The sequence below is a fragment of the Salmo trutta genome, chromosome 24 (genome assembly GCF_901001165.1).
Source record: "Salmo trutta chromosome 24, fSalTru1.1, whole genome shotgun sequence".
Lineage (NCBI taxonomy): Eukaryota > Metazoa > Chordata > Actinopteri > Salmoniformes > Salmonidae > Salmo > Salmo trutta.
In genome coordinates, this window is record NC_042980.1 from 18,555,487 (window position 1) to 18,580,479 (window position 24,993).

The 24,993-nt window shown below is 41.3% G+C and overlaps 2 protein-coding genes across 2 annotated transcripts in view; both read left to right on the forward strand.

The window, feature by feature from the left end:
- The window catches only part of kif5c (kinesin family member 5C), a 41,773-nt gene extending 33,476 nt beyond the window's left edge, over window positions 1-8,297 (forward strand). The window contains exons 17-26 of the mRNA XM_029711330.1: window positions 1,094-1,211; window positions 1,313-1,389; window positions 1,547-1,656; window positions 1,807-1,908; window positions 2,084-2,144; window positions 2,231-2,302; window positions 3,837-3,941; window positions 4,068-4,284; window positions 4,515-4,697; window positions 5,644-8,297. Coding sequence (XP_029567190.1) covers window positions 1,094-1,211; window positions 1,313-1,389; window positions 1,547-1,656; window positions 1,807-1,908; window positions 2,084-2,144; window positions 2,231-2,302; window positions 3,837-3,941; window positions 4,068-4,284; window positions 4,515-4,690 — 1,038 coding nt within the window. The 3' untranslated portion in view covers window positions 4,691-4,697; window positions 5,644-8,297. The remainder of the gene's footprint in view (window positions 1-1,093; window positions 1,212-1,312; window positions 1,390-1,546; window positions 1,657-1,806; window positions 1,909-2,083; window positions 2,145-2,230; window positions 2,303-3,836; window positions 3,942-4,067; window positions 4,285-4,514; window positions 4,698-5,643) is intronic.
- A 335-nt stretch (window positions 8,298-8,632) lies between these two features.
- lypd6b (LY6/PLAUR domain containing 6B) overlaps window positions 8,633-24,993 on the forward strand; it is a 54,410-nt gene continuing 38,049 nt past the window's right edge. The window contains exon 1 of the mRNA XM_029711331.1: window positions 8,633-8,758. The gene's annotated coding sequence lies outside the window, so the exon portion shown is untranslated. The remainder of the gene's footprint in view (window positions 8,759-24,993) is intronic.

Sequence of the window (24,993 nt, forward strand, 5' to 3'; positions counted from 1 at the left end):
AATAAGATTATTTATTTCATTCAGATCTAGGATGTGTTGTTTAAGTGTTCCCTTTATTTTTTTGAGCAGTGTATATAAAAACAGTCCACTCTCATTGTCCTTCAAGAGTTGTTGAATATTTTCCTTTCTTCAGTTAACTATTCTGTTCATGCAGCTTGGTTGGAAAGTGAGGTAGTAGCTAGGTTTCAATCGAATTGGCGACAGATTTTCATGCAAATATTTAAAAAATCAGCATAAAAACAATATGCGCATTTTCTCACCAGAGATGTGTTTCCATCAAATTGACTTGTTGCAGATAAAAAGGCTGTGCGTGATGACGTAGTGCACATAAAATACCTTTTGCGGTTAAATTCCCATATATCAAATAAAAAATACAAGTTAAATGGGTTTCCTTCGCATTTTCAACTCTACTGATGGTTTTCTCACAAAAAAATGTTGAGTTATATAGCGAATGTGCCCACTCTGGTATTGGCACGTGTGCTCTAGCGCTGTTGGCTAGATTGCACATACAGCCTACATGATGAGATTATTATTATGGACAAAAGAGCGAGATTCTTTTTACTTGTCAGACGGCAGCCAAGCATCGATCAACATGTCACCAGAACATGACCCTGGATATTTATTGGAAAGGAGCATCAAGCTCATCATCTTGCACATTCACCACCCTGTGAAGTTCATCATAATTAATTTCATCTGTAGCCTAATAAACTGCATGGTTTCCTGTTGAGTCGTAGTGGGAGGACCACACAACATATCATCGTGTGACTCTTAAGTTTACTTCGATACAATGATTATTACAGTATATCAATATTTGCGCATAAAAACGTTTCCACCAACATTTTCACGGACAATAATTCATTTTACAGACACAAAAATATGTCACAGACACCAAAAGAGCTCACCCTGTCTAGCGTATTTTGTTTTGTCCAAATGTGGAAAGTTTACCAAAAAAATCAGACCTGTCATGACATTTTTTTATCCGACATTTACTTTACTCGCATTAGAAAATTGGATGTAAACCTGGTTAGAGAAAGTATTATTTTCCACTGTTATTAACCCCGTCCCTGTCTGATGGTGTGTGTCCTCCATGCAGCACCAGGCTAAGATCAAGTCTCTGACAGACTACATGCAGAACATGGAGCAGAAGAAGAGACAGCTGGAAGAAAGCCAGGACTCCCTGATGGAAGAGCTACATGCACTACATGCACAGGGTGAGACACGCAGACACCAACACAAACATGCCTGTCACCAATACGGCCATCACAAAGAAAAAAAACTATGTCTCTTGTTTTTTCATTTTACATCTACACAGAGAAAATGAAAGAGGTACATGTGATGGATAAGCAGAAGGAGCACCTGACCAAACTGCAGGATGCAGTGGAGATGAAGGTAAGGATCTCTCTATTTCTCTCATCCTCCCTCTCTCATCCCTCCCATTTTCGATGCACCCCCTTTCTCCCCCCACTCTCTTTCAGGTTCCTGTGAAAGATAAATAAAATCAACGAACTTTGACCCTTGACCCTGTGTTCCCCTCTGCACTCTGTAGAAGACCCTAGAGGAGCAGATGGAGAACCACAGAGAGGTGCATCAGAAGCAGCTGTCTCGCCTGCGGGATGAGATCGACCACAAGCAGAGGGTCCTGGACGAGCTCAAGGAGTAACATCCATTTTATTTATTTCAGTTACAGGTCTTTTTTTAAAGTCCCATTTCAGGTAGTAAACATAGTCCCATGTGATAAGGACAGTATGTACAGTGTAGCATTGATTTATACTATACTGAATAGTGACCACTGTGCTCTCCCGCTAGTCTGAACCAGGGGCTGCAGCTGGAACAGAGGAAGCTGCAGTCAGACTATGACAAACTGAAGGCCGAGGAGCTGGAGAAGGACGAGCAACTGCAGAAGCTTGTGTAAGTCTGCCTATTACCTTATCTACCACAGCTCTGTTCTGTTCTCCTCAGATGTGTGCGTAACATGCTTATAACATGGTCATAAATAGGTTATAACATGGCATAACACGTTTGTAACATGAAATGAATCGCCAAGCCCTGAACACCATGTGTCCTCTCTGTCTCTCTGCTGTAGCTTCATGAATGAGAAGAGAGAGCAGGCCAAGGAGGACCTGAAGGGGCTGGAAGAAACTGTGGTGAGTGGATAGAGTTATTATAGCGTACGTCTCAGGTGTTGATTGATGTTGAACTCATTGACCATGAGATGTATCAATTCCACCAGGCCAAGGAGCTTCAGACCCTGCACAACCTGCGCAGGCTTTTCATCCAAGAGCTCACCTCCCGCGTCAGCATGGTAAGTACAGGAAGGATAGGTTATTGGGGGAGATATCTCCTTAAGTCTCAGCTGGAATGTTTCCACCCTGTAAACTTTCACATATGCACTAATTTGTGGGCTTACTGTATGCCTTTACATCCACCTTTTCTTCTAACAACTAACAAGGCTGTTGCCGTTGTTTGGTGAGGTGTTATTGGTTACTAAGGCCAGAAGGCGAAGGCAACAACAAAACAAGTCGACTTTAGGAACCTTTTTCCCACACTATGTACCATATACTGTAAATGTCAGCAGTTGTGGTGTGTACCACCACACCACCAGTCACGAGTCATGACCCAGTCAAATTCCTTCTTGGTCATGGTAATCCCATCCAAAACTGTGCAGATGAATGGCGCTGATGGGTAGCCTACCGAACTTGCTAATGGCCCTCGCTAATGGCCTGGTACTAGACACTATATTGTCCCTCTAATCATTCGCTAAACACTTCCTGATTTAATTTGAGTAATCGGAAATAAAGAGGACAAACGGTGATGGGAGTTAGAGCTCCAGGTCCGAAATGGACACAGGAAAGCTCCGGACCCAAAATGCGTGAATACATGTTTAAAACACGTTCCCGAAATGACCTAAAGAACAACTAGTCTGATCCGAGTGAGGGAAGCAGCAGAAAAGGCAATTGTTTTGTTACTTTATTAAACCGGAGCGATGGAGAAAGGGAGAAAGGGAGAGAGCGAGAGACACAGAGCTAGCAGCTGTCGGTTAGGGAGCGGAGGCCATGCTGTGTGTTAATGTGTGAGTGTGAGTAAGACACTGGAGGCTCGGCACACCTGAGCAGAGACATGGAGGGAGAGACCGCAACCACTGTTATCTCGTGCTAAACTAACTTCTTGCTAGTTATTAGTTATCCCATCCGATTATATAGTATATCATATAGTACCTGTCTTGACTGCATCAAACCGAGAGACGCTAGCTAACTATGCTAATTGAGGCTAGCCATAACATTACTGCTCTTCTCACTGTCCTACAGTTAGCCTACACATAACAAGAACTTGGTCGTTGTAGCCTTTTTTTCTCATTTCACTTTTAATACTGTCATTTTAATTCAATCTTCCGTTGACTACATATCCCCTAAGTTGCTTGCCCCACAAGCAGAGCAGCAATGCAATTGTCTCTGTCTCCACGGGAAGCACAAGGATCAGAGCGCATTCCTTTTTTGCAACTTTTTCCAAATCATCAATATAGAGTCGCATCATGCAGCCCATATGTTTTGATTTCTAAGACATTCCCAGATATATAGGCTCATTGCAACTAAATAAATAGTGGATTTTATTGTGATGGTGTAGGCTATGTTAAATTGATTTATTACACTTATTAACATGTAGATGTTCTAGAGGTCCCCATCAGCAGCTTCTATGCATAGAAGATGCTAAACATGTTTATGTTAATTAACAGTTAATTACCTTGAGACCGGCAGTCATTCGCCACTTACCGTCCGACACAATTTTGTGACCGCCCCAGCCCTATGTGTGATGTCACTTCCCTGTTTCTGTCCAATCAGAGCGCAGAGATGGATAATGATGAGGCCGGGGGCAGTCTGGCTCAGAGACAGAGGATCACCTTCCTGGAGAACAACCTAGAGCAGCTCACCAAGGTCCACAAACAGGTAGGAATCACACACACACACACACACACACACACACACACACACACACACACACACACACACACACACACGCTTAAACACACACTGTAACTACATATCCTCCTCTTCCCCATCTCTCCTCTCCAGTTGGTGCGTGATAATGCCGACCTGCGCTGTGAGCTGCCCAAGCTGGAGAAGCGTCTGCGGGCTACGGCTGAGAGGGTCAAGGCCCTGGAAGCGGCCCTGAGGGAGGCCAAAGAGAGTGCCATGAGGGACCGCAAACGCTACCTGCAGGAGGTGGACCGCATCAAAGAGGCCATGCTCTCCAAGAACGCCTCCAGGAGGGGGCACTCTGCACAAATAGGTGAGAGACAGTGGTACACAGTAGAGAACGTTGGGAGAAGTTGCCCCCTACATGTGTCTCAGGGAGCTTCATGTTTCGTAACTGTATCCAGTGATAAATGATTTCCAGGTAACTTAAATATAGCTGACATATCTCTGTATTAATATATCTGTGTGTGTGTTGTACAGGAAATTGTATGAAAAGTTTCATATCAGTGTATATTCCCTGTCTCGCCCCTTCTCTCTCTGTAGCTAAGCCCATCCGTGCAGGACATCAGCAGCACTCCACATCCTCTCCCTCAGCGGGTCATTCCATCCGTGGAAGCTCTATCCGCGGGGGTGGAGCGGTGTCTAGCCCTCACCACTACCGCCACCCAGCCTCTCCATCACCCCACCGCCAGCAGCAGCAGCAGCACCGCAGCAAATAAAGCACAGGTTAGTACAGGACATGTTGTCATTAGCCATTGATCAATTCATTAGTTGTCTTATTTTCATCATTCTGTATGAGAAAATAAAGTGTTTTGTGGGAATATATGTATGATGTTAGTGCTTAGTTTGAGGTCCAACAAGTGGATATGCCTTGCGACTGTTCCAGAAAGCTTAGCAGTTCCCTTCTCACTGATGGACTCCAATGACCTTTCCTACTTCCCACACTGCTCTATTTTTAACCTTACAGCCATTCCTTACAATTTATTCACAGCTGAAGGGAAACAATACAGCTGTTGAATGCTTGATTCAGCCAAATCACATCTTGGAAGAAATGCCTATGGTAACCCTGAGCCCAGCTGTGTGGCCGTTTCTCTTTTTGTCACGCGTTTAGCATGACTTAATCACATTGGACTAATTGGTGATGGGGTCTGGTATTGGCCCACTCTGGTGCTGTTGGCCTTTGAGAAGATTAATGACAGCCAGGAAACCAGCCATTAATTGAAGTCTCAAAGGCTTTAATTAAAGCTTTAATCAGCCCTGAGAGAACTCTGGGAATCACTTGAGGTTTACAGAGAAGGCCAAAGGCCTCAATGACATCTGTGTTGGTGCCAATATCTAGGTCAGGACCAAAGCATTCACTCTATTCTAGAAACTAGAACACGAGATCTGAATCTTAAAGAGCATTAGGGTCCCTAGGAAAGTGTTCAGAGGCACTTTAGCCTCTACATTTCAAATGTAAAGTTCAATATTGGTCCTCAAGGGGGCAGCACATATATATATAAAATCAGAGCTTTGTGTTTTTTGTCCCTTTCATGACCTCATGTTATCTGAAATACATCACCAATCTAATGCTATTACCTCACAGTTACAATGCGATGCTAGGCAGTCGAACCATAAACAATCTCTTTCTGAGTCTCTCCCTGAGTCTTTCTCTCTCTCTTTTTTTTCACAGCTGCAGGTGGAAGCTGGATTTTCCAGCTTGATGTACAGACCATATCTCCTCTCCGTGTAGGACCGGACCCCAGTCCAGGACTGTCTGGGATATTCTCTTTCCCCATGGACCTTGCTATCTCTCTCTCTAACCACTGGGACCAATCCTCCTCTCCTTCTCTCACCACTCTGCCTTTACTGGGACTCCAGACTCCTCATTCCTGAAAAAAAACACACTCTGTAAGCCAGATATCTTTATTAACAGGTCTCCTATCCTCATGGTCAAGAGGAAAGAGAGGCTCCGTAATGCTGAACAAGTGCTTTTCATCTCTCGCCTTCTTGAATCTCTCTCACTCTGCCTCTGTTTCTGGTGCTCTATCAATATGCCTCTCTCTCACTCTCTCTCTCTCTGACTGAAATGTGTAACGAGCTACTTACTCTATGTTGTTGAGGGTGATGTCTCTCTGGTGCTTGTTCAGTGTTGTATCTTGTGAAACAGGCTGGTTTTCCGTTAAGATAAATGATGAGAAAAGGTGGTTTAGAGGGTAACATTGAATATGGTTGTTTAGGGGTTTCTGTCTAACACCAATACCCTCAGAAACGATAGAAGGGACACAGATGTTGTTAAGGATGAACGTATGGAGACACAGTTAGTATTGTAGTGTGTTTTAGAGCCCACATAGTGTTTTGTGATGAATGTTTAAGATCACCTTTAAAAGTAGTGGTTTTGAAAGTAGCACTCTGTTTTGTACTGAATTTTGTTGATTTAATGATTATTATTTGCGCACCTTTTATTAAGATATCCGCTATTTATTTTACACATTTTATTTATGCAACATTGATGTTAGTTATTCGAACATGTGCTTTGACAATATCACACTACTGAAGTCACGTGAAGATTCTATGGTCATACTTTACTAGTCTACTCTGCTTGAGATGCACATTGTTAAGATACAGATCAACTTTCTCACTGTAAACCTTTCTAATTCAGAGTAGGAATCCCATAAGGTGTTAATAATTGCCAAGCAACAGTAACAACATTTTAAGACAGCATTGGAGCAGATTGTTGAGACAGAACTTTGAATTTCCTGCAAATATTTTCTATATTCTTGGTTTCCGGGGGCATTGCATCTTTTCATTTGTGTTACATGCAGACCAAATCAAAATACGTTAAGGAGGTGCTATGAAGCCAAAACTGACGGATCGTACAGCTCATGAAAATTTCCAGGAAATATGAGGAATTAGACCTAAAAGATATATATGTATTTTGTAATGCCTAAACATGGTTATTATACCGTATTTCCTTCCTTTGCTGGGTTTTGTTTTTTTGCTGCTTTAGACTGGATGTCTCACATGCCAGCTTGTTATTTTAAAAGAAGGTGTATCGTCAATTACCTTTATAAATGAAGGTGTAGAAGAAAGATGATTGAATACCTGTGGTTATCGGAAGTTGAAGAGATGATGAGACGTGTGATTGGTTGTTTGACTGCCATGATGCTGATCAGCCTATCAGTAGATCTTGCAGTGTATTGGGTAGGTGGAACCGAAGTGTTTGAGTTCTAGGGTTTATCAGGGATTTCATGTTTGGTCTTTCTGGATTTACTCTCTCCGCTCTAAAGAAGTAACACAATCAGAATGGTTTACAAATTATATAAGGTTGTCATTGTTGTCATTGGTCGGGGATCTCGAGTATTTCCTCCATGTCACTTGTCTACTTGTGGTCCACCTGTGTTGACGGTGCTAAAAGATATTCGGACTAATGTTTTGTAGATATCTGCTCTCTGTCATGTATCAAATCAAGTGCTTTTCAACTTCCTCTTTCATTCTAGTTCACAGAGTCTAAATAAGTGTTTTTCTGAACTTTGTATGAGGGAAGGAAAAAAATTAAGTCAGTCACACAAATACAAATAAAAAACATTTCACATGCTTCGTAAACAACAAGTGTAGACTAACAGTGAAATGCTTACTTACGGGTCATTTTCCAACAATGCAGTGTTAAAGATGAAATGTTTTTTTGTTTTTTACAGTGTCTAAATACACAGTGAATAATGAATTCTACTGTTGTGAAATGTGTTCTATTAGGTGTCTTGGGACAGAGTCTAGCATTCGTTCACCTCTCACACTGGTTTCCTGTTGAAAGTCACGCATTCATTTACTTACACATATGAATGACCCTTCCTTAAGGTATTATCATGATGACTGAAGGATGACTGTTGGCTTCTGTCAAATTCCTGAGCTGAATGTCATTTCCTGTTTTAAATTTCATTTGTCTTATCGCTTCTCTCTCGCTCTCTCTCGTTCTCTCTCTCCACCTGTCTCTCTCTCTCTCTTCTGAAGTGTCTTTGGTCACTGTTAGTCTCTTAGTCTGAAACATTTGCAAAGAAAGCGCTCGTGGGTCAACTATCAATAAGGTTTATGGTACAAGGGACAATGTTGTTCAGACAACGGTTTTCATAAGTTAAAGAGAAACTCTGACATAAATCATATTTAGCCATTTTTCTCATCATATGCCATATGTAGGCCTATGTTCACCACAAGATGTATCTCTGTCCTGTACCTAATAGGCTACCACACTGTTCTGTTCGTACAAAATAGTGCTGTTGATGATGACTGCATGGTGTAAGATAACAATTTCAGATGTCAAGATTCATTAAAATAAAGACAGATTAAACTGAACAAGTCTGGTGTTAGCCAACATAATAGCCAATTTCTTTCCCTTAACTTATTTAAATAGGCCTACATGATCATCTTTAGACTGGACACTTTGTTTCAGACACAATAAAAATATGAATATTATCTATATCAATATGTTGTTGTTTTTCTTCTGGGAAATTGTGTCATTTTTTTAACAGCTATGATGAACAACTTGTGCGGGGGGTGATTTGGGTCCTCACACTTGCCCACGCAAGATTCCCATATCCACTTCTCCTCGAGAGGGGAAACTTCACCTGCCCTTCAACCCCGCCCTCCGGTTGGCTTCCCCGCCTCTTCCCGGGTCCCGCTGCGCCTGCTGCCCTGTCAACCACACCGAGACGAGGCAACATGGGTCATACACCGAAGTTGTAGGCGACGAAAAAGATACCTACCTCACCGTTTTCAACTAAATCCAGAAACTAACTGACCAAACATTGCCAAAGGTAAGTCAATTGCACGGTTACACGGTTTTGCAATGGAGCAAGGCGCAATAAGTGATTGATAGTGCAGGCTACAGATTTTTTTGCATAGCCTAATTCATAGGTTACATCGAGACATTATTGTAAGTATTACAGAAATCGTAATAATAATCATTCATCGAATATGGAAATATTTATAGTAGTGGCAAATTGTGTGGTTTATTTTTTTCTGCTTCTAAGGGGCGCAAATCTTGTTATCGATGGCAACGTAGTAGTCCATTGTCGTGAACTGTTGTCCATTCAGCAGACAGCTGTTGGTGACATGTTTAACCATCGAACAAAGGCCATTGTATTGGTCTATTGAAAATGTGTGGGGAACACTCATGCCCAATAGTTTCCAATGGTTGAGCCACAGGAGAAACAATGGACATCTAAGTGTCTGTACGGTGTACTCTTAACTATGGGCTACTGGCAACTGAGGAACAGAAATGTTTGTGTTGTGTCACTCACAGCCCGTAACTGTGGTTCAAACCACAACACAGATCATTTGACCATTCAACTTAAGAGATTTCATCACTAAGTATGATCAATAATTATGTAAAACGATATGCATTTAGCCCCATAATGTTTTGAGTACAGAAGCTGAGCCTACAATTGAATCAGTTTTTTTGTTTGTTGTTGTAGTGGTCAGGAAACCACACACCCAGCCACCTATAGCCCTCCCTCTCTCTCCATTCATGTTCAGCTATGACAGTTGCAGTGCCACATAAGGCTAGCCTGTTTGTGTGTGTCCTGCCGGCCCAGGGATCCACTGCTGACCCCTGTCTCAATCTGTCACTCAGGGCCCAGCCAGGGCCACACAGCTTCCAGGAAACAGAAATGCACAACCAACAGAAATGTATTGCCATTGGCAGTACCCCAGTTCCCAGGTTATATTTCTGCATATTTCTTTGGCATTTCTTGAGTATTGCACTTAACGTAGGCCTATAGCTCTCACTCATCATGTAAACATATAGCTCTGAAATCTTACAGTAGTCTATACATTTATTTATGTTACGTCATTGTCATTAAACACATAAAATATGTGAAATATGAAAACACAAGGACATAATTTTGAATGAAATCTAAGCTACCCATAAAGCATCACTCACCAGAGGGTACTTACTTTTGGTTGACTTTGTCCGGACAGGTGGTTCTCAGCAGGGTCCCATACACACCAACTGCTGCCAGAAGTCCACCAGTGCACAACCAAAACAAGTTAAAAACAGACTGCCTACCCCCTCTCTTCAAGTCAAGCCTCCATACTTGTACAAGTCTGGTGCTCGGTGTGTGGGAAAAGTAGGGGGGCATGGTGCTGGCATTTGTATTATGCCACCCCCGGCCTTTAAATTCTTCCAGACTAGCCCTAATTTCAGCTATATCTCACATTCTAGCAATGTGCCAACTTGATACTGCAACCTATGCAGGATTATGTTTGGCTTCTCTCTTTCCCTCTGTCCTTGTCATCCTGTTATCTTTCTCTCTTCCTTTATCAATGCATCCAGCAGTCCCATTTCTTCCACTGTGGCCGTCTTCCATTTTCTTTCTTTTTCTCTTTCTCCACCCATCTCAAACTTGTCAGCCCCTCTATCAGTCTGTCCCTCGTCCCTCTATCTCCTGCCATCAGTCATTTTCCGGGGTAGTCAAGAGTGAAACAGAGCCCTCCTCCCCCTTCTTATCATGTCTGTCTGTGTGTTTGTCTGTCAGTCTGCTGTCAGGACAGTGGGAGATCACAGGGGAATTTGGTGATGAGCTGTTTGAAGTGGTGCCCTGTTCTTAAGGAGGGCCTCGGCTGATGAGGGCCTTAGAGTGGAAAAGGCAGAGAAGAATCCATCCATATGTGTCTGACTGGTTTCATCAAGGGCCCTCTCCAGTAAGATAGAATAGAGAGTTTAGAAATGAAAGAATGAACTTGGGTTACCTGGGTAGTAGGGCTGCACAATTAATCTAATTCACATCAAAATTGCAATATTGACCTGTGCAATATCCATATAGCAAGAGATCCATATCACATGCAATATTTTGAAATGCGACTCAGCCGTGTGTAACGTTTGTAGTTAACTCCGTCTTGTCAGTTTTCAGGCTGTTCTGTTAGGTCAAATGCAGTCTACAGATTGTACCAAACAAGAACAATGCTGTTTTCCGCTTTGTTTCTTAATATAAATCATTCTATTTCTATGGTTCCAACAGTTCACCCAAGTGTTTTGATCTATATCGCAAGTCAAATCGCAATAGTTGGTTAAAAAAAACAATCGCTGGTATGATGTAGCTATAGCCTACTGCTGCAACACAGAGATAGGTGTTGCAACCCTGAGCTCTGGTATTGCTCAAACAGTGCTGCTGCACAATGTTTAAAGTTTGACTATCATTTAATTTATTGGGCGCCGGTCCTTGGCAGTAAGATCTAGCTCACAGACTTTTGGGTCAGTGTGTTTATAGTCAAGGAGAAGCACATGTGAAGACATACTACTGCTAATGCTGTGGATAGATAGCACAAGCTGTGTTTTTTATTATTGGATTACGACTCAGTCAGAACATATCTGATAAGAACCCATCTGATATTAAGCATTGGTAATAACGTTTTTTACCATATAACATCATCTTTTGCCACATTCTGAGTCCTGATCTTAATCTTGAAAGTAGACGTGTTTATTTTTTTTAATATTTTCAGAAAAGCAGTAAATAAGTTTGATTCCTGGTTTCAAAGCAAGATACCTATATATATATATATATATATATATATATATATATATATATATATACTTTTTTATATATTTTTTAAGTTGGATGGATGTAATGTACAATAGAATCAACAAAATGTGCCTGTTATCAACAGTAACTACAATGTGGCTCCAAGCACATGTGTTCCTTTTGTTAGTTGCCAGTTTGTTGCAGAAGGTTCTTCATTAAATCATTTGGATACTGGCCAAGGTTTTAAGTTGCTTTTTGGTGTTTTTCTCCCTCTGTGTCGTATAACTGACTTCATCAAGGCCGACCCAACTCGAGGCAATTACACAGGAATCTGAGACTGGTCACACACTACCAATTAACTTTTTATCACTCTGCTGAAAAGAGGGGGCCTTGTTCACTGGCCTGCTTTGATTCAGCAGCCACTTTCCTCCCCCATGAAAAGAGAGGAGAGAGGGAAGGAGACAGATGGATAGACAGAGTGAGAGAGGGATGGATGGTGGTGGGGTAAGACGACCAGAGAGATGGCAAGAAGAAAGGTGGAGAGAGAAAAATGAGTCTTCTCAGTTTTTAACCCCCCCCATTATATCGCCCTCCAAACAAACCCCTGCAACAAACCTACTGTTATAAGCACTAATAAAAAAGCTACATATTATATAATTGGATGACAAGATGGAAACTTGTCATCCAACTTTTGTTCAGAAGGCATTTAGATAAACTCCCCTGCAGCTAGGATTTAACCTTAGTGAAAAACCCCCAACAGGAGCAAAATGAGAACATAGCATTACATGAATGTCATATGATTATTATACCCGCGAAGACTCCATATGTTGTGAATGCATTGACGTCAAGGCTTTGAGGTATAGGGTCTTAATAGAGACATGTAAAAAAAAAGTCACCCTCCAGGCTAGAGTACACCTCCATCACGTGTCATTTGAGCATCATGTCATTGTCATGCAGCCTACCTATCCGTTTATGTCATTGACAAGATGAGGACAGGCTATCATTGTGTGTAGAGAGAGATTGATGGACGTCACCTACTCCGGCCTCCCCCTCATACTTAAACATAGTTACCTCAGGAAATCTGCCTTGCTGTGGAGTCTTGAGAAATTCCCAGTTGAATTAAATGCATATGAGATCATCTACAACATTTCCCCATTATTTTCATTGGACTGGTTGTTTTCCAACCCCTGGTGTCAAAAGAAATAATGCCCATGGAATGCCCCATTGTTGAAAAAGGGGGGTGTCAGTGGTTCCTTGGAGGCTAGTTTTCTGATTGAAGGGGCAGGTGAAAACCTATGATCCAGAACCACAAGGGATGGTTACCTGCACTAATAAGGCCTGGTCTGAGGCACCTGCCCTTTCCCCGTGTTATTTTCATGATTTTAGGATGGACGATGGGGGTTGATGTCCCTGTCCAGAGGTGATGTATGACCCAAAGACAAACAGGTTGCCACAGTGACTGATAAGAGTCGCTTACGAACATTGGCAGATTGCCATTGTGTCCTACCTGAGGAAAACTTGGAATTCATAAGGTTATCTTGAATCAACTTTTAAACTAGGTAGGGTGAGGCAGAAAGCGAGGTTGGAGAGATTTGTCTGAAAACGAGCATTTCATTAAGAGGTACAATTTTCACATCTCTGTGTTCTTGCAGTACTGACTTCTGAATACTTAATAATCTCTGTCATGGATTTATTTACCTTTCGAAGTGGTAGGCGCTCTCTAGTTAGTCTCCGAGGTGGTGAATCACACATGTGGTGTGGAAAGACCTCATTGCCATAAACAGAACACCCAAGTCTTCATTTCTAATCCTGTCCCAAATGAAGAGTTACGAACATGCTGATCTTAATGTTGGCACCTGTGACCAGAAAGGGATTTGCCCAGGCCAAAGATGAATGGTTAAAGCAACGGTTCCTTTTTGGACTGCTGAGTTAAGGGAGAGCCCTACGAAGGGCATTGTGTGATTTAATCTTTGCCATGGGACATGTCTTAATAAACAGAAACTGCCACTGCCCCATAGAATGTTCGGGCAGGCTGCACCACCGGCTCTGCACTCAGGTGACATATGTGAAACCATGGGAGAAGAAGGGATTACTATATTCAACCGCGCTGGATAAAACTTCCAGGCATCTCTATTCAATTACCTTGGCCCAAGGCCCAGGTAGGACAGCTAAAGGAGTTTAATTTAATCTTAACCTGACAAGAGAACTCTGGGATAGGACCCAATCTCTCATCATCTCTACAGATTAGATCTCCAAGGAGCAAGGTCGACAAAGGCACAGGCAGACTAACTGGGGCAATCGCCCAATGGCCTGCTCTGGTTCTATTGATTCCGCCGTAGGTTTGGAGAAGGAATTGTGTCTCGTTAATTAAAAACGATCGAAGACCCTCGACCATTAAGGAGAAGCTCTCAAAGCTTTAATGAAGATAATCGCCAAGTTGAATGGTCCAATTATACAGCCTATTAAACCAGGTACTCATTTCCCCAAAAAATGTGAAAGTGACTCCATCCAATTGTATAGTTCCCCATGGTACTGAGTGAGTCAATGCACATGAAATGTTTACATTTTGGTGTGACTGTCGAGTTTGACAAAGGATTTTATGTTTAATCTACACTTTAATTACATTTTGGCCTGTTTCCGCCAGTGCCCCTAAAACCGATGAGAGAAGACAGGAGAAGTAGGCACGTAGTGATCCAGTTCAGAGCAAGTTAGCGGTGGCACATTGAAAAGCTATAAAAACAAATTGTTTTCCTGTCAAAATGTATTTCCCAGCTCTACCTGCGTCCTCCCCCAGCTACAAGAAGCCTTTTGTCCATGAATAAAGTGCCTTCTATTGGAAAACACCTGCAATTCCAGGCTCACCTTTTTCATTGAGACTCAGTATCTGATGTTTGAAAGACTGCTTTGTCCTCCTGAGGACCTTTTATGCTACCTATATAAGCAAAGCTTAAGCCTAATATAATTCGGCTTTGTCATGTTTTTAAAAATAATTTTAAACTCTTAAACCCTCTGGATTTTTACATTTTTTAAAAATGTTTGCCAGTTAACAGTTCATGGGGTCAGCTGGCTTAGACAGGCTATAACTATGTGCTGAGTTTCACACATTCCTGCAGGGCTTCATAGGTAGCTGGTTGAACGTAAACTGTATAACACACTAGGTGGGTGGAGTAGTAGACCATTTGAAACCAATTGAAATCTAAGATGAATAAGCCTGATCCTGTAAATCACAGTCAGATCTAACTGTCAAGACACAATAGACATATCTCCACTCTGAGATACCTCTGTCAATAACGGTCTGACACAGCACAAATACGCATTAGTCTCACTATTCTTTCTCCATCTCACAATAGCTCTCAGTTCTTGTGTTGAAGTTGTTAAAGATAGTGTGTTATTACCTACCACTTGTGGGGCAATAGGTATATTATATATACAAAAGTATGTGGACATCCCTGTGAGCCATACCCGTTGCTGACAGGTGTATAAAATTGAGTACACCGCCATGCAATCTCCATAGACAAACATTGGCAGTAGAATGGCCTTACTGAAGAGCTCAGTGAGCTCACCATCATAGGATGCCACCTTTCCAACAAGTTAGTTTGTCAAATTTCTGCCCTGCTAGAGCTGCCCCGGTCAACTATAAGTGCTGTTATTGTGGAAATGTCTAGGAGCAACAACGGCTCAGCCATAAAGTGGTAGGCCACACAAGCTCACAGAACGGGGTGCTGAAGCATGTAGCGCATAAAAATCATCTGTCCTTGGTTGCAACACTCACTACAAAGTTCCAAACTGACTCTGGAAACAACGTCAGTACACAAACTGTTCGTCGGGAGCGTCATGAAATGGGTTTCAATGGCGGAGCAGCCACACACAAGCCTAAGATCACCATGCGCGTTCTCTGGAGTGATGAATCACACTTCGCCATCTGGCAGTCCGACAGACAAATCTGGGTTTGGCGGATGCCAGGAGAACGATACCTGCCCCAATGCATAGTGCCAACTGTAAAGTTTGGTGGAGGAGAAATAATGGTCTGGGGCTGTTTTTCCTGGTTCGGGCTAGGCCCCTTGGTTCCCGTGAAGGTAAATCTCATGTGCTTCCAACTTTGTGGTAACAGTTTGGGGAAGGCCCTTACTTGTTTCAGCATGACAATGCCCCTGTGCAGAAAGCGAGATCCATACAGAAATGGTTTGTCGAGATTGGTGTGGAAGAACTTGACTGGCCTGCACAGATCCCTGACCTTAACCCCATCGAACACCTTTGGGATGAATTGGTACGCCGATTTCCAGCCAGGCTTAATCGCCCAACATCAGTTCCCAAACTCACTAATGCTCTTGTGGCTGAATGGAAGCAAGTCCCCGCAGCAATGTTCTAACATCTAGTGGAAAGCCTTCCCAGAAGAGTGGAGGCTATTATAGCAGCAAAGGGGGGACCAACTCCATATTATTGCCCAGGATTTTGGAATGAGATGTTCGACAAGCAAGTGTCCACATGTCTCACATATTACCCCTAGTGGATCACTTCTGGAGAGTCAACAGCATACTGCCTTTTTGACAGATGTCAGGCAAGAATTTGGCTACTTTATTTAGCAAACATTTGGCATTTTGTGTAGCCAACCCCAATGGTGAACAAGCATTAGTTCCTTGCCTGAATTCCTTCTGTTTAAGGGATTTGATGTCTTTTCAGATCAAACACATCCCCAAATGGTTGCTCCACTGATGCCTCAGTAGCACTCACCCATTTGTACCTGTTGGCTTCACCTGCAGAGTGCTTTACAGATGATACCTGAGACCGCTCAGGTGGTTTTCTGGGCCCATGTCCACCCCTTTCTCCGGCATCCGCGGTGAAAGCGGTTTCGATTTCCTGGCAGAGTGGGGTGATACAAAGACAGTCCTTGTTTTGGAGACTCTCCCTTTTCTAGGCCTAGCGGGCTGGAACCTGGGGAGCAGGGTGGGAGTGGCAGGGGGTGGGTGGGGGGGGTAAGGGGATGCAGAGGGGCATAATCTGACGGTCAATTAAACTGACCCTAAAACTCACACCCATGTAATGACCAGGAGGGATGGTTCTCCAGGGGACCGAAGCACTGACTTAAGGGCGGGCTGGCAAATTTGCTGTCTACCATGGGTAGACGGCATAAAATCTCAATATTACATTCGGTCTTTTCCATACTGTAGGACGTTATGGTCAGAGTCTACAGTGTTAAATCACTTCAGTAACTTTCCCATTTAAAAAAGAGCTATATAAACTCGATTTGGCAATTGCTCAGCATCTGACCTATATACTATGCGGTGTCAGAGGAAGGTCCCAAAAATGGTCAAAGACTCCAGTCACCCAAATCATAGGCTGTTCTCTCTGCTATCGCACCGCAAGCGGTACCTAAGTGCCTAGTCTATGTCCAAAAGGCTCCTTCTACCCCCAAGCTGTAAGACTGCTGAACAATTAATCAAATGGCCACCAGGACTATTAACATTGACCCCCCCCCCTTTGTTTTTACACTGCTTTTATTGTTTATTATCTATGCATAGTCACTTTACCCCTACCTACATGTACAAGTTACCTCGACTAACCTGTACCCCCGCACATTAACTCGGTACCGGTACCCCCTGTATATAGCCTCATTATTGTTATGTAATTTTATTGTGTTAATTTTTATTGAATTTCTTTCCTTTAGTTTATTTAGTAAATATTTTCTTAACTCTATTTCTTGAACTGCATTGTTGGTTGTGTATTTGGAGCATGTGACAAATAAAATTTCCGATTTCTATATCTCTATATATATATATATATATATATATATATATATATATATATATTTATATTTATATTTATATTTATTTATTTGTTTGTAATAATGACAATTACAACAATACTGAATAAACAATGAACACTTTTATTTTAACTTAATATAATACATAAATAAAAATCGATTTAGTCTCAAATAAATAATGAAACATGCTCAATTTGATTTAAGTAATGCAAAAACACAGTGTTGCAGAAGAAAGTTAAAGTGCAATATGTGCCATGTAAAAAAAAAGCTAACATTTAAGTACCTTGCTCAGAACATATGAAAGCTGGTGGTTCAATATTCCCAGTTATGAAGTTTTAGGTTGTAGTTATTATAGGAATTATGACGCGTTGACCATTTCTCTCTATACCATTTGTATTTCAGAAACCTTTGACTATTGGAAGTTATAATAGGCACTATAGTATTGCCAGCCTAATCTCAGGAGTTGATAGGCTTGATGTCATAAACAGCGCTGTGCTTCAAGCATTGCTAAGAGCTGCTGGCAAACGCAGTAAAGTTTGAATGAATGCTTCCGAGCATGTTGCAGCCCACCACCGTTCAGTCAGACTGCTCTATCAAATATCAAATCATAGACTTAATTATAATATAATAAATAGAGGTCGACCGATTTATGATTTTTCAACGCCAATACCGATTATTGGAGGACCAAAAAAAGCCGATACCAATTAATCGGACGATTTTTATATATATATTTGTAATAATGACAATTACAACAATACTGAATGAACACTTTTATTTTAACTTAATACATAAATAAAATCCATTTAGTCTCAAAGAAATAATGAAACATGTTCAATTTGTTTTAAATAATGCAAAAACGCAGTGTTGGAGAAGAAAGTAAAAGTGCAATATGCGCCATGTAAGAAAGCTAACGTTTAAGTTCCTTGCTCAGAACATGAGAACATATGAAAGCTGGTGGTTCCTTTTAACATGAGTCTTCAATATTCCCAGTTAAGAACTTTTAGTTTGTAGTTATTATAGGAATTTTTAGGACTATTTCTCTCTATACCATTTGTATTTCATATACCTTTGACTATTGGATGTTCTTATAGACACTATAGTATTGCCAGCCTAATCTCGGGAGTTGATAGGCTTGAAGTCATAAACAGCGCTGTGCTTCAAGCATTGCAATGAGCTGTTGGCAGATGCAGGAAAGTGCTGTTTGAATGAATGCTTACGAGCCTGCTGCTGCCTACCACCGCTCAGTCAGACTGCTCTATCAAATATTAAATCATCGACTTCATTATAATATAATAGCACACAGAAATACGAGCCTTAGGTCATTTATATGGTCAAATCAGGAAGCTATCATTTCGAAAACAAAACGTTTTTTCTTTCAGTGAAATACGGAACCGTTCCGTATTTTAAGTCTAAATATTGCTGTTACATTGCACAACCTTCAATGTTATGTCATAATTATGTAAAATTCGGGCAAATTAATTACGGTCTTTGTTAGAAAGAAATGGTCTTCACACAGTTGCAACGAGCCAGGCGGCCCAAACTGCTGCATATACCCTGACTCTGCTTACACTCTGCTAACATTTTCCCTTGTTAATATTGCCTGCTAACATGAATTTATTTTAACTAAATATGCAGGTATAAAAACATATACTTGTGTATTGATTTTAAGAAAGGCATTGATGTTTATGGTTAGGTACATTGGTGCTACGATTGTGCTTTTTTCACTAATGCGCTTTTGTTAAATCATCACCCGTTTGGCGAAGTAGGCTGTGATTCAATGATAAATTAACAGGCACCGCATTGATTATATGCAACGCAGGACAAGCTAGTTAACCTAGTAATATCATCAACCATGTGTAGTTAACTAGTGATTATGTGAAGATTGATTGATTGTTTTTATAAGATAAGTTTAATGCTAGCTAGCAACTTACCTTGGCTCCTTGCAGCACTCGCGTAACAGGTGGTCAGCCTGCCACGCAGTCTCCTCGTGGATTGCAATGTAATCGGCCTTAATCGGCGTCCAAAAATGCAAATGACCGATTTGTTATGAAAACTTGAAATCAGCCCTAATTAATCAGTCGACCTCTAATGCAGATTACAGTTTTGTTTCCTGGATTTGAATAACGTCTGAGCCGTGTAGGCTACAGTTCGACAATCAGCTACGCTACACATTATTCAAGTAATCCTAAAACATGTTGGAGTGGCAGTTACTTTAAGTTCCTACAGTTAAGATGTAAACAATAAACAGGGAAAAGTTCACTGACCATTTCAGTGAACTAAACACGCCATTGGTCGTTTTATGTCGTTTCAAACCTTTTCCTATTCTTTGCCCACAGATTGAGACTGGTAGATGTTCATTAATGCAATTCAAATTATTGAAATGGACACTAGTAATGTTGCATTTATGTCGTCAATATCCCTTTTTAGAATGTCTTTGAAAGATACACATGTTACCGGTCAGGGGCGAAAATCTGATATCAACTTTGGAGGGGACAATTACATTAAATTTTCTCAAGAGCAATTCCTGAGGGGGACACCAAAAGTAGTGCTGTAACACATAGCCTACATTGTAATATGGTAAATGTATATTGAGGAACCAAAGAAATAAGGTGTTTGCCGTACTCCTAACTACCGGTACCCAAAACTACACAACTAATCACAACAGCAATACCATTGCTTTTAACAAATCTTAGTTCAGTCACCAGTTTAAGTTGAGAGTGGGGGTATCCATGGCATTTTCCAATTATGTTCCTATTTTACAAGTCAAAAAAATGGAGAACCTTTCATAATGTTGCCAAACAAAGACAAACTTACCTGAGACTCCCTGTCTCTGCCAGTCTGTCCCTGCATATCTGTCCCCAACTCTGCTGTCTGTGTGCCATCTGTTGCCTGCTCTGCCTAATGACATCATTGTGAAACATTTCCATTAGAATTTCATTTCTTTCTTATGAACATTTTATCAATCAGCTTAATAGTTAGTATTTGCGCGCTAGCTCTGCATATTCAGCTAGTGTGTGTGCGCCAGTGACTGGATTAACCTCACGTCAGTTACGTGCATTGAGTGCCTTTCAGACAGTAGATACGACCTCTCTGTTACCTAGCAAGCTAAGGAACTGGCAGTGGATCAAACCATTGTGAGGCAAAGGGTGGGGGGGGGTCGCAATCTTTTGAAACTTAAAAACGCGCTATTAAGTGTCTATAATCAGCACAATTGCTTTCATTGCGTATTATTAATATTATTTAAATTACATAGTTATGTTTCAGTGATATATTGGGGGGGACAAATCATATTTTTCCCAGGATGGGGGGGTCGTCGTCGCCCGTCCCCCCCCGGGATTTCCGCCCCTGTTACCGGTATTAAAATACTGTAATTCCAAGATATTATCTTCTGCACTTATAGCAGCACAACCTAGCAGCCACATTTGGTAGTGATGGGTGAAAAAAAATCGATACAGTTACATATCTCAATATTATTTTGGACGATATTATAGCAATACTTTGACCCCATGTATCGATTTGTAATTCTAATTCAAAATGTTTTTGCTAGGTAGCATTAGCTAACACTAGTCAACCGTATCTGCGCCAATTCTCCTGTATTTTTCATCTGATAGCTTATTTTTAAATCATGAGCAATGTTTTCAGCACTTTTATTGCCATGACTGATCAAAACTAATTTTCTCATGCTCTCTCGTCTTTCTGCAGCAGACATATAGAAAGCAATATGTTTGGAACATCAAATCGCATATCAAATTGCAATCAGGGGTTGGGGAACAGAAGAGAAAACAGAACTGAAAACTGGAATAGAATGACATTTTTATAGGAACAGGATCACAACCGGGAACAAAAGTTTTCTATACTGTTCCGGAACAGAACCGTTATTTTAAAAGCATGGGAACCGGTTAATAACGTTGTTTTACATTCCGGGCATTTTTTTCCAGTCCCACTAAAAACGCAACAAGGCGCCTATGGAAAGCCCTCACTCAGTCACTCAGAAATGTATTTCAGTGTGTCTGCTAGCTGAAAATCTTTGTCTGTGTGTGTATGTGTAGGATACCTGCCCCTCCCCCTCCCTTTGAAGCATAGTGTGCTGTAGCCTACTGACGTTTACAAGCGTGATTCCGAAATAAGGGAGAGAGATTTTTAATTAGAGAACAATGGATACACTTTTATTCAACGCTAGTTAAGGATACTATAGTTATCACATTTCACATTGGATTTATTATCGACTAAAAGGTAAGATGTGCCTTTATTTTAATTCTGGTGCTGCTCTGCACACACAAGCATGGTAGCTAGGTAGTTTTGGTCCAACGTTAAAGCAACTCTCTGAAGTTCAAAAAGTTCCTTTTATAGAAGCTGGTCCTGAAGTTCAAAAAGTTCCTTTTATAGAAGCTGGTCCTCGGTAGGTGTAATTCTGTGGGCCTAATTCAGATAATGCATGTCATAACAACAAGATGCCAATTGCTTCAAAGAAGGCCTCCACCCTCTCGCTCTCTCCTCACCAACAAAATTTAATTTGCATCTCGCGCCCTATACTTGTCTGTCGAATGCATGTAAACAACTATAGCTTTTGCACGCTCAATAGTAAGTTGCTCTGTCTGCAGTGATTGGTGAAGTAATTTAATGTCGAGCTAATTTTAAAAATATATATATTTCGGAGGGAACGATATAAACCGTAAATTCTTTGGGGGTTGAAACTGTTCAGAGCTTAATTTCCAACCCCTGATTGCAATACACATATCTTGAGAATCACAATACATATTGAATAGGACCTAAATATCAAATATCGTGAGGTCCCTGGCAATTCCCAGCCCTAATGTGTGGCCAATATGTAGAACATGACATCATCTTGACATGATGCAACTGGAATGAGTCAATTACAGTAGAAGGGTGTTTTCTTTCCCTCTCTTTTTCTGTAGCGACATTCAGAATCAAAATGACCCCAGATTCTGCACACAGAAAAACAAACCTATACCCAAGGGTCGAACAATCAGGTTCCTTTCCTCCGCTCCGCCCCTCGCCTCTCACTGAGGCAAGACAAGACGAGATCAGATAACAACCACACATTACCCTCACCAATGTATTACCTCAATACATCACCTCACCTCCTCTCCTCCACTATATCACTGTATACCCACCTGAAATGGCCAAGGGGAAGGCAAGGCAATTTTAAGTGTTGGTTTGACACTGTACCACCGACCTGTTCCCGCCTGGGGCTGTGTTTTCAATGAGAGGGATGTCTTTGGCACGCCAATAATCCATTTTTGCACAAATGTTGTACCACAGTGATTCCCCCAGCCTTTTCACTTGACTGATGTCATTTTTTTGTTGTCAGTGTAAAACAATGCAGTGCATGTAGGCCAGAGATGCTTTGCAAGAGACCTACATAGAAGTCTTTCTACAGGAAACTGTACAGTACATGAAAATATACCATGCATATATTGTATAGCCTACATAGATTTAGGGTTGACCCCATTTAGTCGACTGGTCGATTGTTTGGTCGATAGGCTGTTGGTCGACTGGGGTTTGTTTGGTCAAGCAGTTGCAAAAAAATCAAATGTGGCACATGAGACACCTGTCTGATTCGTGCCTGTCTCAGTGGCCTATTCCATTGCGGAATGGCTTAGATGCACAAAGCGCGTCTCTCTCCAGAATGCTCTCTCCTGTAAATGTGTGCGCATTCATTGTTTTTTAACTCATTGAGTGAATTGTTTGCCCTTTGATTGTTAGTGTCTATCAATTCACAATTACATATATCACCAGTAGTACATTTACCGTTAATCATTTCTAATCAATAATGTTTGTTTGGTTTCGGTAATTTCTGTTAAAGGTGCTCAATGCACCTGTTAAATTCGAAACGCCTAATTTCGGTTTGTGACAAAACAAGCAAGTATATAGTAGAGAATCATTGTACCATCTAAACCGCTGTGAAATATATTTTCCATAACCAAAAATATTGTACTTTCAGCTGTTTGAATCTGGTGTACAAAAACTGACAGTAAAAGAAGCAAAAACTGAACTTAAGAAGCATAAAAATAGCCCTGCGCACATAGAACAGATCTACCGCTTCTTAGACTTGGACTTAATGAGAATGGCATATCTATAACTCACATTTCTATGTGAATTTGGTTGGGTCACCCAAAAAGTTATATATTGCAGCTTTAATGCATTCAATATATTATTATTATTATTATTATTACAGTCATTATTACATTTACCGTTCTCATTGTTGGAGTGGACACTTGTTTGCAGAGCTCACAACCTATGGTACACTTGTGAGAAACAAGTGTTGGTTTATTTAATTCCATTTACGAGTTTTGTCAATTTATTAATTGTATTTTGTTTGGAGTGCTCCTGTCAATGTTGAGTAAGGATACACACCTGATTACGCATAGAAGTAGGCCTAGGCTACCTGGCCTATATATTTGTGGATGTCTGATAGTATTTCTGATTGCCTCGAGTGTTCTGGGCTATGACACGACAAGCTTGGCACACCTGTATTTGAGGAGTTTCTCGCATTCTTCTCTGCAGATCCTCTCAAGCTCTGTCAGGTTGGATAGAGATTGTCGCTGCACAGCTATTTTCAGGTCTCTTCAGAGATGTTCAATTGGGTTCAAGTCCAGGCTCTGGCTCTTGGGGACCTGCAGACATATTTTGGTACCCTTCCCCAGATCTGTGCCTTGACACAATCCTGTCTCGGAGCTCTACGGACAATTCCTTGGACCTCATGGCTTGGTTTTTGATCTGATATGCACTGTCAATTGTGGTACCTTTATATAGACAGGTGTGTGCCTTTCTAAAATCATGTCCAATCAATTGAATGTACCACAGGTGGACTCCAAGTTGTAGAAACATCTCAAGGATGATCAATTGAGCTCAATTTCGAAGTCTCATTGCAAAGGGTTTGAATACTTATGTAAATATATACTGTAATTTCCAGACTATTAAGCGCACCTGAATATAAGCCGCACCCACTGAATTTAAAAAATAAATGTATTTTGAACATAAATAAGCCGCACATGTCTATAAGCCGCAGGTGCCTACCGGTACATTGAAACAAATGAACTTTACACAGGCTTTAACGAAACACGGCTTGTAACAAAAATAAATAGGCTTTAACGAAACACGGCTTGTAACAAAAATAAATAGGCTTTAACGAAACACGGCTTGTAACAAAAATAAATAGGCTTTAACGAAACACGGCTTGTAACAAAAATAAATAGGCTTTAACGAAACACGGCTTGTAACAAAAATAAATAGGCTTTAACGAAACACAGCTTGTAACAAAAAATACAAAATTAGCAGTAAACAGTAGCCTACCAAGAAAGTCATTGGTCACCATCTTCCTTCTCCTGTGCACTGAAACCATCTCCTTCGGTGTCGGAGTTGAATAGCCTCAGAATTGCTTCATCCGATATTGGATCGTTTTCATTGTCGCTCTCGTCATTTTCATCCGGAGGCAAATCCCCCGCTGAGCCCTCTTCAACACGCAGCAGTCCAGCCTTTCAAAACCTGTTGATAGTGGATTTTTTGACAATGCTCCACGCTGTCTGGACCCACTGGGTCTGGACCCACAGGTGTGCCAGACTTGACCATAAGTTGCTCTTTGCATGCGGCCCGTTTTAGTGAAGGATTTCTCCCCACTTGTCATCCAAGCCTCCCGCTGAACACGGAGCGCCACCTTAAATGCACGATTTACACTGATGTCGAGTGGCTGCAAATACTTTGTTGTACCCCCAGGAATCAGGGTGACAAAATGACTACCGTAATC